Source organism: Artemia sp. Qi Xiang Cuo, unplaced genomic scaffold, assembly GCF_049724085.1.
Source record: "Artemia sp. Qi Xiang Cuo unplaced genomic scaffold, ASM4972408v1 HiC_scaffold_3027, whole genome shotgun sequence".
Taxonomy (NCBI): Eukaryota; Metazoa; Arthropoda; class Branchiopoda; order Anostraca; family Artemiidae; genus Artemia; species Artemia sp. Qi Xiang Cuo.
The window spans coordinates 289,367-306,388 of record NW_028300422.1 but is presented as its reverse complement, the minus strand read 5'-3'; the positions used below and the strand labels follow the sequence as shown (position 1 = coordinate 306,388).

The window sequence follows — 17,022 nt, the reverse complement described above, 5'->3', positions numbered from 1 at the left end:
GTTGTGAGAAAGTCAAACTTTAGCGTAAAGAGCGAGGCGTTGAGGAGGGCACAGCCTCTTTCATATACGGAATAATTTCTGTTATAATGAGCTGAAATTTCGAGGATAAGCTCCCAAGCCCTAGGAAAGCTTAACCTCTAAATTTCAGCCCAATCGGACAACGTTAAAGGGGGGCTGTGGTGGGAGGGTCGAAACTTCCGGCCCAGTTTACCCCATGAAGATAAAGTTGGAGGAGGATGAAACTTTGCAAGTTTCTTAGTTTGAGCTTGGGCTACAAAATGCGATCACTGCCGTCTCTCTGCGACCTCTAGGACCTGAAATCGCTTAACATTGTGGTGGGTCGCCTCTTTATAGAGGCACAAGTGTGCCTCCTTGACTAAGTGTACCTTCAAACTCTTCATGCATGCTGGAAATCGGCAAGTAGGCTAGCCACTGAGAAAAACATTGTTAGGTGCAGGGTAAAGTTAGCTAAAGGGAAGTGTATACACCTATTAAGCAGTGTTTTGATAAGATCAGGCTGCCATGACCACAAATAAACAGGCATCGGGACCTTACCTTGTGATATAACTGCAGTCGAATCACTTTTCTTTCTTCAGCACAAAGGTGTCATTTGTCCATAGGTTGTTTCAAATTGATTGTGGTCTAACAGAAACAAGAAGTACATGAAGGGAGGATTTATATTTTTATTTTATTTATTTATACTCGCCTACAAAAACTTGAAAAGGACGGAGCAAAATATAAGAAAAAAAAGAAAAGAAAACAATAGTACGAGACAAATATCGAAAAAAATCTAATATATAATAACTATCTCTAAATACATATATATAATAACTGGACTTTTCTTCCTTTTTTTTCATGGAAAATCATCCCAGTTTCTATCCCAAAGTAAGTTGAGTGTCCGGAAATATATTTATTTGAATTTTTCCAAAGGCAAAAAGGGAAATAAAAAGGACTGCCTTATTCTCAAAAAGATAAACATGAAGAAAGATAACATTTTGGACGATCTTTTAGGTTGACAATAGAGCACCACAGAAGTAGATATTTGTGATTAGTATTTAGTAAGATACTATAAAAGAGTTGAATATAAAAAAAGCAAAAGGATGGACCTATACTTAAAGTTTTTTATACATAAATATATATATATAGTTTATATTATAATTTTTTTTTATTTAATTTGTGAAAAAATTATAATTAATTTACCTAAAATTTTGAAATTCCGCTTTGAAATTTTTTTTAGAAATTCTGATAAATCATCAAATCAATCAGTTTTCTTCCGCTTCTGGAGCCTTTCCTATCTTGTTAGAAAATTGAGTATTTCTCACCTATTTTTACAAGCTATCCAACAAATAACTCTACAAACTATCCAAAGAGATGTTGTGTATCTTAAAATGGACTTGACGAAGCAAGTCCATTTTATATTTATAAATAAAATGGACTTATGTCTATTTTTAAGTTTGCGCCTCTTAAGTTTGAGTGAATTTCAGTTTAACAGCTTAGCTAAGCTAAGCTTAAAGAAAAGATAAATGAAAACTGCATTAAAGTAATTGTAATTAAAGTTCATAATCACTCACCAACTGAAGTTTTGATGATACGGTTCTGAGAGCCCTATTGAGTTGTGGGCTCTAAGGTATATTTTGTATTTTGTGTCAGGTTCCAATTCATCCAGTTGATAAGTTACCGTTTCAGGATCTACTTCTGTTTTAAATACCTGTCCTGCTTGTCTCCAATAGGGGTCAAAGGTAGTGTTTTGGATCTGAGAAAGAAACACATTAAAAATGAATACTAATCGTCATTTTGTTATATACATAAATATATATATATATATATATATATATATATATATATATATATATATATATATATATATATATATATATATATATATATATATATATATATATATATATATATATATTAGTATTGGTTATTGGGAAGTATACAGACATTTTCAGGAAGTATTTTTTTCTGGTGGGAGGGGGCCAAATTGCTACCCAAATTGTTACCCAGGCTCAAAGCTTCTGCTACGGTCATTTCCATGGAAATCTCCCAAGAGTTTCTTTTTAAAATAGCTTTGAAGTGTAGTTAGGGGTATTTAGCCTACTTTGCTTTTCTTCAGAGCTTTGAAAAAAGTGTTATAATATTCCAAATGTTATATCTGTTATATTTGTGCATATATTTGGTAATCATTTGTGGGGTGATTGAATTTTTTAAACCACTTTAGATACGTAAGAACGTTGTAACATCTAGTACCCTGAGGTCATAAGACTGTCAAAGAATCCTCCTTGAGCCTCCCAAACTGAAAGCTTTTATTATGACCTGGCCTTTTAATGTAACTTGGGAACTGGACCAGGCACCCCTGCTTTAAAAGAACAATCGAGGTATTATCATTTAAATATTATAGCTCACTATCCCTCCCCTCCCCCCGCTTGATACCCCCGTGATAGGATGCCGTGTCTGCTTTAAATTAAAAAAATGTGCACTTTTAGGGATCCCTGCTTTCAATAAAAAAAATTTCAATATATTATCATTTAAATTTAATACATCCCTACTCCCCCCCCCTCGGGATACCACCTTGAGAGGATACCGTTTCACCATTCATTAGAAAAATGATTTACTTAATGAATAAATTGTTCACTATATTGTTAAAACAAACACGAAAAATAACGTTAAAAAGCTTAGTGTTCCTTGAAAAAAAATTGAGGGTCTTAGTGAGGGGTACAAATACAACAACAAAAATGTCAAAATTATTCAGATATACTCAAACAATACAAAAACTGATTGATAAATTCACCATGGCATTCAATAGGATCCAAATAGCCTAATTAAACGGGACCAGAAACAAAAGCCAAATTAGGCCAGTAGCCTATAAGAAATCGCAAAATACCCAAGACGATGAACAAGTCCTAATGGGGGGGGCCTGGGTCTATCAAAATATTTCAATGGTTTCCCAGGGAATTTGATATCATTTTCTTCTGTCTCCACTTTAAATGAAAAAAATAATTATCTTTTTGGCACCCCTGCTTTCAATAAAAAAAAGGAGGTATTATCATTTAAAAATGATAGCCCCCTATTCCCCCCTATAGGCAATAATTTACAATTTATTTATGAATCATATTTTTGGGATTACTTCCGGTTCAATCTTTAATTCCCCAACCTTGTACATTAGCGTAGTCTATAGCTAAATTTCATCTCAATAGAAGGTTGTTTTTTGTTTGTTTTTTTTTTGGGGGGGGGGGTAAAATTTTTCAGAAAGAAGTTTTTATTTTCTATCAGGCGTTAAACGATTGAGTATTAAACATTAAGAAAATCTTATATAAAAAAAAAATCTTATCTAAAACCAGAAAAAAGACAAATTTTTTAGATTTTCGACTATGCTGAACAAAATGGCTCTCTCAAAATTTAAATTGGGTGACTTTGAGAAAAAATGAGCGTGGAGGGGGCCTAGTTGCCCTCCATTTTTTGGTCACTTAAAAAGGGCACTAGAACTTTTAATTTCAGTTCCAATGAGCCCTCCTACGATATTCTAGGACCACTTGGTCAATACGATTACCCCTGGAGAAAAGAAAAAAAAAACAAAAAAACACGCATCCGTGATTATACTTCTGGCAAAAAATGGAAAATTCCACATTTTTGTAAATAGGAGCTTGAAACCTCTACAGTAGGGTTCTCTGATACGCTGAATATGATGGTGAAAATTCCATTAAGATTCTATAAATTTTAGGGGGTCTTTCCCCATGTTTTCGAAAATGAGCCAAATTTTCTCAGCCGCGTAACTTTTGATGGGTAAAACTATACTTGATGAAACTTATATATTTGAAATCAGAATAAAAATATGATTCTTTTGATGTATTTATTGGTATCAAAATTCCGTTTTTTAGAGTTTCGGTTACCATTGAGCCGGGTCGCTCCTTACTTACAGTTCGTTACCACGAACTGTTTGAATTTTGAGTTGTTCAATTTATAGTAAGATTACTTGAACGTTTCTTTATTTGCACAAAAACGTAATACATAATTTTTTTATGAATCTTGTAAATTTCCTTAGGTGGTTCCACCTGAACCCTCTATTGGAAAATTGAACAGCTCTAATTAGGGTGATTAATGCTACCCTCTAATTAGGGTGATTAATGCTAGAGAAACGTTTCTCAAGTGCTTAAAATTTCATCAGGGGCGATAATATTTCTGACACCCAGGCTTAAAAGATATTTGGTGCAAGCAATATGTTGCTTTTAGCAGATTCTGAACCCAAGTGTCCCCAATGTATAATATTTCATTAATTTTAAATTGACTGGAACATTCTATGCCGGTAAGCAAATAAATGTAATCAATTATGATAAAAAAAAAGAAAATTTTAGTAGAACTAGAGTTATCATAACACAGACCCCATATTCAGGCTTAATCGAAAAGAAAGGAAATTGGAGTTAGTTTCTACCACCCGTGGGGCGTAAATTCACATAAATTTAGGGGGGGACAAAATTTTTTATTAAAAACCGGGGGGCCGGGCCAAATTTGTATTTTCTTTTCTCTACATTTTATCATTTTGCTAAACGACTCATGTTGAGCCTGGTTTACCCTATTTTTCTGCTAGTCTTACCATTATAGCCTGCACTATAACACTATAGTGAGAAGCCATTCATTAATGTTTTGTGATAGGTCTCAAATAGAGTGTGCCTATAAAATTACGATGACCTTAATAGTGTCTTTTTTATTAAAGAATCTCCGTACATCCTTAATAATCTAACGCCTCAGACGACGTATCATTTTCGGTTCCTTAGTAAAACCCCGATTGGATTATCTAGGCCGGGAGCCTATACAGAGTTGACGATGCCTCCGAGATCAGCTCCAGAGAAGCCCCAAATATTAGCCACTCCAACCGGAGGTATAGTACTTGTTACATACAGTAAGTATGGTAGCCCAGTGCAAAGGCAAAAACAAAACAGTGGGAGAATAATTCAACCTTTGCACATTATGCACCATAACTTACAATATTCAGTACAATCATTTTAGAAATTTAATACATACACTGTGCTGACGTTATGATATTATACACGTAATTAACAAAATTTTTATTCTTTTCTATTTTTTTGATTAAATAACTCTTGCTTATTTTAATTTAATTTTTATTTTTCATTATTTGCAACTACAAATTCATCTTCTTCCAAAAGTGATGGACGTTAGTTTTTTTGTTTGTGTTTTTTTTATTTATTTTAATTCTTGAATACAAAAATCTCAATTATTACATTAGTTTCTTTTTTGATTATAATTTATATTTTTGAATTTAAAATGCGAAAAACGATTTTAAAAGCTAAATAAATTTTCTGTGAATAGCTTCATTTGAAGAATAAACTATATTCAATATAAACTGAAGTGTGATAATATTTATTATGATTCTTAAAGCTGAACAAACAAAATGTGATACGTCCTTCCTCCACTGCCACAATACTTTACTCGTTGTTTATCAGTTCTTTCATTTTATTCTTATTTAGTCTATTTATTACGTCTTTTAGTACCCCTTAAGTCTCCCACCAAACACAAATTAAAATGCAGTTTATATTTTTATTTTTATTATGTTTTAAATACTCATGGTATTCAACTAATCGAGCAAGGCAAAAATTATGTATTGGTATCATGACTTCGGATCGCTTTACATAGTCTTTTTATGGATTTGCCAAGTAACTAAATATATTTCTAAAACCTAAGATCCATCTATAAATGGAGACTATTTATGGAGCCAATACCTGAAGAAAATAATAGCTTCCATTCGCTATATACAAGTACATAGTGAATACAGAGCTCAATGCACAGACAAATTTGACTTAATCATTCAAGATATATGTTGAAAATGTAGAAAATAAACATTACGTATGGACGTAACGTAATCTAGCAAACCTACTATGACCAATATGACAGAGTAAGGAATATCAGAAGATAAACACGGACATACGCAATAGTATATAGCACTCCCCATTCATTAGTGTTTTTTCTTATCATATTGGGCTTTTTTTATATGATAACAACTATTTATTTAAATGTCTTTCGTTTTTTTTAAAATGATATTTTTATCATCTTTTTAAAATAAATTTTAAATTATTTAATCTTTTTTTTTTAGTAAACCTGCACCCAATTTTTAAAAATGATTACATAGGCTAAGTAAAAATATTCTTAATGTAATTATTCTTTTTACAAAAATTTTTTTAAAATTAAAAATTCACTGTATATTTAAAAGTTTATTCAGTTTTTTAAACATCTTAATTTCTTTTAATTAAAGATTTAGCAGAAGTTGTATATTTATTTTTTTTTTCTCAATGGCTATTTTTTTCACATTTATCAAAACATTCACACTCACTGAAAGTATTATAGCAACTTGGCAAAAAAAGAAAACAGACTTTAAACAGTTTAAATTAAGTAAAAAACAGAAAATATTCACAGTGCGTTACAAGTATAATAAAAACCTGATCGAACTTGGCAATTCACAACTTTTATTTGAAAATTTCAAAAACGATCCTAACCTTTTTATTCATTTTAAGACCTTATTAAAAAAAAAATCCATGATAATCGAATTTTTAATCTAATAATTTTAATAAAATTTCATAATCATTATAATTTTAAGATATGTCTAATCTTTTATTGATAAATCATATATCTTCAATCAATTGTTATGATCCCTAACCACCGATTCCCCAATTCCCCTACTCTCTATTAACACAAAATTCCCCTAGTCCCCAAACCTCGAAAAGGTTTGAATTGTTTTTTTATTCTATTTTTTTATATATATAAAAAGAAGCCATAAAATTTAAAATTTAATAATAAATATAGAGACTGCCGAAGCTCGTGTCATGCTTCATAGTTATTATTCTTATTTATTTATATACAACAACCCTAATACTATCCTGGAGAAAAAAAAAGCAAACGGATTACTCACCCTTGGCAATTTTAACAATAATTTCTTTTGGTTCACTGAAGCCAATGGCATTGTGAGCTCTTATTTCTACTTTATAAAACGTGTCCGGTTTCAAGTTGTTGATTTCAAAGCTCACAACTTCAGGTGCAACTTTTTTTCGAGTGATGGTTCCAGCTTCTGTCCAATAAGAGCCAACAGTACTATTTCTAGCCTGAGAAAGAGACACAATAAAAACGAATATCAATCGCCATTTTTGTTATCTATTAAAACGGTCAAGGCCATGATTAATTTTTTTTGCGAATGAATAAATGCCAACTTCAGAGGGGCAAGGGTCGGTGACAAAAACCATCCTAAAAGGACGGCTCAGGAAGCTTATCCCCTATAATAATAATAATAATAAAAAAAAAACTACAAAAAAACTACCATTTTGTTCCTTTCAATCTCATTACGCATAGTATTTTAACTGTCACAATTTGTTCCTTTCAATGTCAGTAGGACTTGTATTTTATCTTTCATAAAAAACAGTATAAACACAAGTCAGCTACATGTCAACTTCAGAGGGTCAAGGGTCAGTGAGAAAAGCCATCCTAAAAGGACGGCTCAAGCAGCTTATCCCATAAAAAAAATCCCCTATAAAAAAAAAATCGCCATTTTGTTCCTTTCAATCTCATTACGCTTAGTATTTTAACTGTCATACAAACCAGGCTCAACATGAGTTAAATTCATGTCAACTTCAGAGGGGCAAGGGTCGGTGACAAAAAACATCCTAAAAGGACAGCTCAGGAAGCTTATCCCCTACAAAAAAAGGGACTTCCGAAGATTCCTCACAAGCCTTAAAATTAATATTTAATAAAATTTAGATACGGTCATTCTGCTTTTAAAATTGCGATTTTGTTCCTTCCAATCTCATTACGCTTAGTATTTTAGCTGTCATACTTTGTCCCCCATAATTTGTTGGAGCCCGGTCCTAGCATATACACCCTAAATACCTCTCATCCTCTTTTCTCTGCCATTTGTTTTTTTGTAAATTTTCTTAATATTGTACCTGAACAATCCTACACAGAATAGATCCGATTGTGGGATCCTTACTAAACTCAGTAGTACTTTTGAATAAGTAAAATGATTATATTCAAAATGATGAGCGCCAGCCCTATCTGAGAAACAAAAGCTTAGAGCTCAATCTCTATTTGGCATTCTCCACTAATTTTAACCCAAAATTTGTATGTTGACTAATACATATACGAACCGTCTACTATACGACTCATTCAATTCTCTCATCTTCACATTCCTATTTCTTCAAAAAAACATTTAGAAAACGTATCCACCTTAGAAAATGGACTAGGGACACAGTGAGGCTTTTTGATACACCCGGTGCTACAAAATATGGTGATAAGAGGCCATTTGGACAAGAAACAGATTGTCTTTCCCTGTACCTGTTGAAAAGGGAAATCTCAAATAAACATAGACCTTCTCACAATAATTTGGCCGTTTATTTTTTGCTTTGGGTCTGTTTGGTCTATTGCACCAGCAAGTTAGGTTTTTACTTGAATCCGAAGTGTTTTTTTTTTTTTTTTTTTTTTTTTTTGAAGTAGACACACTTGAGAGAAAGAAATAATAAAGAAAGGATGGGCATGGTTATGGCAAGACAGTGTCCTTTCAATAACTATTAAAAAGGGAGTGTAGACTAAGCTCTAACAGACAACAGCCATATATAATAATTACAACAACCCATAATAATTACAACAACCCATAATAATTAAATATACTATAGATTAAACAAATTGATTCCTTTACCAGAAATCCTTGTCATTTAATATTTAATGTATTTTGTTTCATTTTCCAAGGAATTTAATTGCTCTTTTTTTAAGTTTTTTCCAATGAAAGTATTTAAAAATAAACTCATTCCTGCAAAAAAATTTCCCGAAATACATTCCGTCACCCAACCCCCACTTATATTTGGCGTTTGCCCCCCCTGGAAAATTGTTTGCCGGCACCCTTGAACTTAAAATGCAGTAAAATTGTAACAAGACTGACTAAAACGCCTTAAACACTATAAAATCTTAAACACTTTAACACTATAAAGTATGTAGCTCAAAATGAAATGGCTTGGCAGGGATTCTATTTCTTGAAGAGGTGGTAAAAAAAATATATTTTGTTGAGAGGTATTTTTTAGAGAGGTATGAGCACTGATATATGAAATGAACACTAAATGAGTAAAATCAACTCCTATACACCCTCTCCCTGCTTCCCAGACATCTGAAGATGTTCTTTCTGCGCCACTGGCTAATCAATAATAGAGGCAAAACAGAGGATTGATTTGACAAATTGTTGAGTAGTCAATAATTTCAACATTAATGGTAGCCTATAACAAATCAATCTAAATTTACTTAAAATTAAAAATGCTTAATTAGCCCTTGTAAAAGTGAATTATTTCTAAAAGTAGCAAAGTAATAAATGATCTATTTGAAAAGAGTGGTGGATTAATAATTTATATTTTTTTTTGCAAAACTTAGCAAACTTCTAGTCCTTTTATGTAAATTTTTGAACCATTCAAACATTTCTTTTGTTAAAATAGTTGGTCTTATAAATAGCATACTAAAAATCATTTCATTTTTAGGAAGATCAAGTGTATGTTGAAAGTTGGGAAGCTTTTGTCCAAAGAGGGAATGACCTACAACTCATCATGAATAATACCAACTCAGAAGAAATAAGCCCTAGAAAAGCAGATGAAGTATTTGAAGTACCACTGGGAAGTGCAGAACCAACTGAGGTACATGAAGTCTGGATGAGAGATTCACCAATTAACAATGATAATGCTACCAATTAAATATGAATTAAATTTTATTTTTCATGTAAATACTAGGTAAGTTTAAACTTTACCCCCACCCCTCCCCTCCCCCCTAATGTGCAAATATATAACCTGAATTGGTATATATGGTGGGTAGGGGTAACATTCATCAAACAGTTCGTGGTAACGAACTGTAAGTAAGGAGCGAACCGGTTCAATGGTAACCGAAACTCTAAAAAACGGAATTTTGATACCAATAGATACATCAAAAGAATCAGATTTTAATTTTTATTTCAAATATATAAGTTTCATCAAGATTAATATTACCAATCAAAAGTTACGCGCCTGAGAAAATTTGGCTGATTTTCGAAAAAAGGGGGAAAGACCCCCTAAAAGTTATAGAACCTTAATGAAAATCACGCCATCATATTCAGCGTATCAGAGAACCCTATTGTAGAGTTTTCAAGCTCCTATCTACAAAAATGTGGAATTTTCCGTTTTTTGCCAGAAGAAAGATCACGGATGCGTGTTTATTTTTATTTATTTTTTTTTTTCCAGAGGTGATCGTATCGACCCAGTGGTCCTAGAATATCGTGGGAGGGCTCATTGGAACGGAAATTAAAAGTGCTAGTGCCCTTTTTAGTGACCAAAAACATGGAGGGCACCTAGGCCCCCTCCCACACTCATTTTTTCCCAAAACTCACCCGATCAAAATTAGCCATTTTGTTCAGCATGGTCGAAAATATTATAACTATGTCTTTTAGGATGACTTAATCCCTCAAAGCCCCCAGGGGGAGGGCTGAAAGTTATGAACTTTACCCTATGTTAGCATATAGTATTGATTATTGGGAAGTATACCGACGTTTTCAGGGGGAATTTTTTCTGGTAGTGGGGGTGGGTTATATGGGAGGATCTTTTCATGAAGGAAGGTTTCATGGGGGAAGGGACATTGTTATGAAGGGGGCACCGGATTGTCCATCATTATTTAAAAAAAAAATCAGAAATTAAATAAAAAAACGTTTTTTAAACTGAAAGTAAGGAGCGACATTAAAACTTAAAACAAACAGAAATTATACCGTATATGAAAGGGGATGTCCCCTCCTCAACGCCTCGCTCTTTACGCTAAAGTTTGACTTTCCCACAACTTTATTTTTTTAAACAATAAAAAACTTTATCGTAAAGAGCGAGGCGTAGAGGACGGGACATCCCCTTTCATATACAGAATAATTTCTGTCCGTTTTAAGTTTTAATGTCACTCCTTACTTTCAGTTTAAAAAACTTGTTTTTTTTATTTAATATCTTAAAAGCTTACCGAAGTTATTTTCGGTGAATAATTTGCCAAACCAAACTGCTTTCTCATTTTTAACTAAAAATATCAAGGACAGTGAAAATCAAATCTGATTACTTGAATTGGGTAAGTGGAAACTCATACAACCATATTTATCTTAAGATAAGACCAGCTATATTTACCGAAAAAATTAGGGATTCAATTTTTAGTGATAAAGACATAGTTATATGCAGATCGGTAGATTTCGGTAGTAATGGGTGCCAAATTAAAAAAAAGGTGAGTGAAAAATTTTAAAAATCCAATTATCGCTAAACAGCTGTTTTGTATATTCAAATTATGGCGCTAAACAGCTCAAGAAGATATAACTTTCATTTGAAGGTACAGATGTATTTGGGGTCAACACAGGGTTAAAGTTTGAGTTTTTATAGGCAAAAAAAGGTTTATGATTTTAACTGATTATGTTTACTTATTTATTTTATGGTTCAATGTGGCAATGCTGACAAGAAAGTGGTAATGCCCTAAAACTTCATACCTTAGGAACAACAAAGAGAAAATAGCGGTTTTCAGTCATGAATAGACCTAACAAAGGTGGAGGCGGCAAAAAGGTGTCCTTATTTTACTGTTTCTGGAACTTAAAAATGAAATTAAAACATAATAATAGTTAAAACACTTTACTTTAGACAATGAATTTTCGCTGTCTATGTTAACAGTTACCTGCATTGAAGTTTTCATTGCATTTTGGGCATTATCGAAGTAAGTTTCTTAGCCGTATTATATACCTCTCAAAATCAAAAACAACAAAGTTAAGCTTTTGAGCGAAAATATTCTTCATGGGAAGCGCCATTTACATATGATATGATAATAACAATAAGCAGCAAAATTCCTTAGATTGAAAACTATAAACAGTTTCAGGTGATAAAAATAAAACTATAAATTAAAAAAAACTAATGAACAAAACTAAATTATAATTCTAAATTCTTAAGTGCCTTTACTCCCCAACAATTTATTTTCATAATTGCAGTTCATATTGGAACATACATAGTGCATCCCATCGTCTGATCGTCTGATCCACCTTCTGATCGAAAATTTAACTGAATATTCAGATTTTGTGCAGTGCAAAAACAGTGAAAATTCCAAAATTTTAAAATTTCAATTTTATTTTCAGAGTGAATATTCTTAATATTAACCAATCATGAAACTATGTCAATTAAAAATAAACCAAAATGAACTTAAACAAATTTTTTCTAAAAACAAGTAATTGTTTTCAGAGCAAGGATAGGTTGAGTATTACAAAGACTTACCAATTATATAAAGAATAGCTATGTTAAACAAAAATATTACGCTAGAAGTGGAAAATGGCCGGAATTCAAACATAGATGAAAAATTTACAGTCAGATAGAAAATATTTGGACTACATATTACTAATGCATGTGTTTTGTTTCTAACCTCCCCAAATCTTAAGTATCTATTTTCTTCCTACAGGGTTGACGCAGGCAGAGTTCATAGAAGGATCAACTTCTGCTGAGAGCGTAGTAAATACAGCCTTAGATGAAACCTCAGCTGAAACTGTACCAAAGACCACCCTAAACGATACCATAGCTGAGAGCATACTGAAACCTACCTCCGATAAAACCTCCGCTGAAACCGTATTAAATACCACCTCAAATGACACTCCTGACAACGTATTGAGAACCACTTTAAATGAAACCTCATCTGAAACTGTATTGAATAACAACTTTGATGAGGCTGCGTTTGATGATTTGGAGCAAGAAAGCCGAGATGAGTCACAAGAAGATAGCCGCGAAGTCTTGAATATCACAACACCAGAAGCTGAACTTGAAATTGTTACCAAATTTGCTAGCGAAAATGTAACTACAGCCGAGTTTGCTAGCGAAAATGTAACTACGACAACTGAAGGTGAAAACAGTATGTATAAAGTTATTCTTGACGCTTTGAGCAATACTTTCAAGCCACGTGACCCTGTAGCCGATTATGGTGTTGACAAGAGGGATATCAGCGTTGAACATCGTTCAGATGAAGAAGAAGGAGATAAACTCCATGGTTTGGAAACAATAGAAGGTACTAAATGTTTGTCTTTTTATGATCTGTCAGGGGGGGGAGCTAGTTAGGCTATGGCACAATAGCAAATTTCTCGCAATAAATTTTTTTGCAAGAAAATAATGAATTGGGTTGCTTCTTGTATTTTCCAAGAAAAATAAATTTATACTTCCGCACACATAAAATTTGTAGATCCTGATAATAAATACTACTTGAAATTATGAAAAATGTAAGACAACGAACTAATTAAACTTAAATAATTAAATTGTTAATCTAATTTCTGCAAAAGGGATGTTCACCCCCTGGCGCAATTTCATTGGTGCTGGTAACCCTAATTTCTAGTCCACTTTTGGAGCACAGAGCTTCCCATTCTACTCACCTTTATATTGTCCGGGGACGGTTTTTTATATTTTTTTTTAAATAAATGCAAATCAGGTAGCAATGGCGTCTTTGGGGGAGGGGCGGGGGGCAAGGAGAGAGGAAATTGCCCTCCACCAATAATTTGAATAAAAAACTATTATATAGCTCATTCCCCTTGACCATCCGGATGTAGACCCCTCTTGCCACCCAATAAAAATGCTGAAGCTACGCCCCTGTAAAGTAGTGGTGAGACAGATGAGATTTTTGGTTTTCAGTATATCTCTTCAACACAAATCTTATCAACCTCTTCCAAGTGCCACCTTCAACCTCTCTTTAGTAGAGTCTTGTCACAAAACAGTAGTAAAGGTGTCCTATCATTAAAACACCCATCTGAGTTAAATTGTTAACAAGTGCATAGCTATGAAAAATATATTGAAATTTATCATCGACATTGATCCCAATTCTGTACTCTGTCATCAAAACCGGTCTAAACAGGTAACAAACAGGACATGTACCCATCCAGGGTCACGGACTCATGAAAATGTTGGGATATTTTCATTCAGTTTTTTTTAAATAAGATTAAAAAAAAAATAATATTTTTCCAAATCTAGGAGGAGGCAATAATTCAAACGATAATACCAAAAAAAGTGTTTTTTGAAAATTTAAAAGGAGGTGCATTCGCGCCTCCACAATTAGCATCCCTGAACAATGGGTAAGTTATTGCATACAACGTACACAGTTACAGCGCAACGCAAACGTTGCTACATAAAACCACTGAATTCAGGGCCAAAAATACTCTACAGCATTCTAATAAAATCAGTTTCCCTACCTGACATTCCACAGAAGTTACTCGACAGCTACAGGAAGAAAACATTGACTTCACCTTGTAGCGTCCAATTACACAAAGAGGGTTTTGGACTTTACTAAAATCGACCTTTTCATCAAACAGCATTTTAGTTTTACTTGGGGAGAAGGTGCAGCTGTTAATAATTTCTCTGAAGAAACAGAGAGAAATTCCTGTTTCTAAGAACTCCGTTTTACTCGGTTTTATTAATGTTTGGACCTTATGGTAAATATGCCTCCCCGTCCCTGCTGTAATGGAACTGCCTCCAGTGGATTTTTATGATTCTTCAGAAGCTAGAAATTAGCAAAATGAATGAAATTTTAGAGGTATTGAGAGTTCAGGGTACAAGAAAAGGCTTGAAAATTAATAGTAAGAAGACTAAATCGCTAAGGCTAGGAATAAGTGAAGGTGAAAAGGTGATTCACAGTTGAGAAAAGTTTGGAAGAAAAGGAAGACAAGTCTGCGAACCAAGATTAGAATATTGGAAGTTAAAGTGACGACAGTGGTCAAGTATGGTTGTGAAGCGCGGTTGTTCCGAAAAACGGAGGAAGAATTATTAGATATTTTCAAGAGAAATTGCCTACGGATTGTTTTTTTGTAGCCTACTCGACTGACTGACCATATCTCAAATAGGCTGGGTGAAAAGCGTGGTTCAATACTGCTTTCTAGGGCTATAAATGAAAAAGAGGTTGAGGTTGCTAGGGCAGGTGTTTTGGATGAAGGATGAAAGATCACCAAAGATTGTCCTTAATGGCCAACCGTCTAGGGCCAAACAAAAACCAAGTTGTCCCCGATTGACATGGGAAGATATCGCAAGAAAAGATTTAAATGAATGGTAACTTCCTGGGAGGGTGTAAAGAGGGAGGCTTTTGAATAGATAGGGATAGAGAAGCTTGTGAAGCTGTTGGCCTCAAGCAGCTTCGTCCTTCAGTGAGTTGTTAGTGGTAGCAGTAGAAAAGAGCCCACCCCTCAAATAAAAGCCTAGTAGGGTATGTTGTTATACATATATTTTCACAGTAACATGTAAATTACTTACATATATCAAATAATGATATTTTATGTTGAATAATCTGTTAAATAGTATTATTTTTAACTTTAGGTCAAGAAGAAACAAAACCCGAATCTGACATTCAACTTCAAACAGAAATAAAACATCCTGAAGAAACAAGTCCAGACGCCAGCACTTCTGTAGTTCATAACAATAGCGAGAAAGAAGTGCCAGTACCGACATTTGATTCTATTGGACAATCACAACCTAATCCTGAAGATGCAGCAAAGGAGAGTAATCTGGATTATAGAGAAAATGAAGAGAATTCAGAAGAGAAAATAGAGGATTCTGAGCCTGAAAACATGCTAAATGAAGAAGAGGAGGAGGCAAAAGAATTGCAAAGCCTGGTAGTCAAAAGCTTTGCCAATAGCATCCGTTTTCGTGGATCAAACTTCTCTGAAGCTAAAGATGAGAGTAGTGAGGAAGAAGGGAGCGGTGACTTGGAATAAATTGGTAAGTTCAATATTCTTTTTCTTTCGATGAGCAACAAAGATTGCAAATGACCAAACTTAGGCTTATGGGAATTTTCGTTGCAAACAATAAATTCATTTACGAGGAGAGCCAAACTCAATCAAAACTTTTAAAGAGACTAAGCTAGGTACCAATCCATTTTATCAAAGTTAACCCCACATGGTTGATTGGTTTTTCATAGCTTTATATAAAGGAGACATTTGAGTGTCCCAAAAGTTTTCACGATAAGCCAGAAAATTTAAATAATTGAAAATTTTGTTTTCAGAAAACTATGATTTGTTATTTAGGATAGTAAAATTCGGTATTTTATAAGTATTTTACGGGAGTTACTGGAGAAATGGAGTCACTGGATTTTGAGAAATGTAGTTACTGGATTTTGAAATGAAGTTTGACTCATGGAAGATAATCCCCCTCAAATCGCAGTCTTTCCAACTTATTATTCCAATTATCTAATGAATCGTTTGTTACCATTGCCCCCTATCCCCCCCCAAGAAAAAATCTATTCGTGGTTAGCCTTAAACCAAGTGTCCTGCTTTGGGTCCCCATGGATAAGTCCCGAATTAATTTTTTAGGGAATTCACCTCAACACACGATTTGCCGAAAGATTTACTTGAGTCATTGGGAGTCTCTTCTTTCATATTCGCCTGAATGACCTTAGCTACCACATTAACAGCTTTCACACTAGTTTCACCTGTTTATACGAAAGAACAGTTATTTATTGGGATAGAGTAAGAAGACAAATGTAATTTTATTTTAGAATGTATGATAGTAAATAAATAATAAAAATCGTGAAGGTTTTTGCAACGGGCAGCCCTTTTCACAACTTAGGTGTCTAGCCTGAATGTCTAATTTTTCGGCTCGGGGAAGGGGATTTAACCAAGTTATTTTGCGTTTTATTTGTGATTATAAAAGGAGCATAATTTAGCGTTAATATTTTAGTACTACCATAGCTATTTAAATAAACAATCAGGAGTACGAATACGAGTAAAGGCCTTCAGGCAAACATTATATTTTCAAAAGTATATAACAGACATAATTTGCCTTATTTCAGAATGGGTATAGAACCTATTTCACCCCCCCCCCCAAACAAAAATAAAATAAAATATCAAGCTGTCTTTAAAACACGCTTGATTTAACTGACATTAAATGACCGAAAACAATGCTGTCATTTGAATTTATATTTAATGATTTAAATTTATAATGAATTAGATTTATTAAAACGATAAAATGGATACGACCTCCATGTAGGCCATATTTACAATTTGGA

The 17,022-nt window shown here is 33.4% G+C and overlaps 1 protein-coding gene and 1 long non-coding RNA gene across 2 annotated transcripts in view; one reads left to right on the top strand and one right to left on the bottom strand.

Annotated features, from left to right (window-relative positions):
- LOC148938667 (uncharacterized) overlaps nucleotides 1-17,022 on the bottom strand; it is a 96,153-nt gene that overhangs the window by 27,196 nt on the left and 51,935 nt on the right. The window lies entirely within an intron of this gene.
- On the top strand, nucleotides 4,822-15,733 carry LOC148938669 (uncharacterized). The gene is made up of 3 exons (XM_089107619.1): nucleotides 4,822-4,897; nucleotides 12,457-13,053; nucleotides 15,336-15,733. Exons 1-3 carry the CDS (start codon nucleotides 4,822-4,824, stop codon nucleotides 15,731-15,733), a joined length of 1,071 nt encoding a protein of 356 aa, XP_088963745.1.

What these genes read in the sequence shown, in the direction of transcription:
- LOC148938669 (XM_089107619.1), top strand. Translation starts at nt 4,822, where the DNA reads ATGCCTCCGAGATCAGCTCCAGAGAAGCCCCAAATATTAGCCACTCCA. An exon ending in TATAGTACTTGTTACATACA is followed by an intron (nt 4,898 to 12,456) that starts GTAAGTATGGTA and finishes TTCTTCCTACAG; the next exon opens with GGTTGACGCAGGCAGAGTTC. An exon ending in TGGTTTGGAAACAATAGAAG is followed by an intron (nt 13,054 to 15,335) that starts GTACTAAATGTT and finishes TTTTAACTTTAG; the next exon opens with GTCAAGAAGAAACAAAACCC.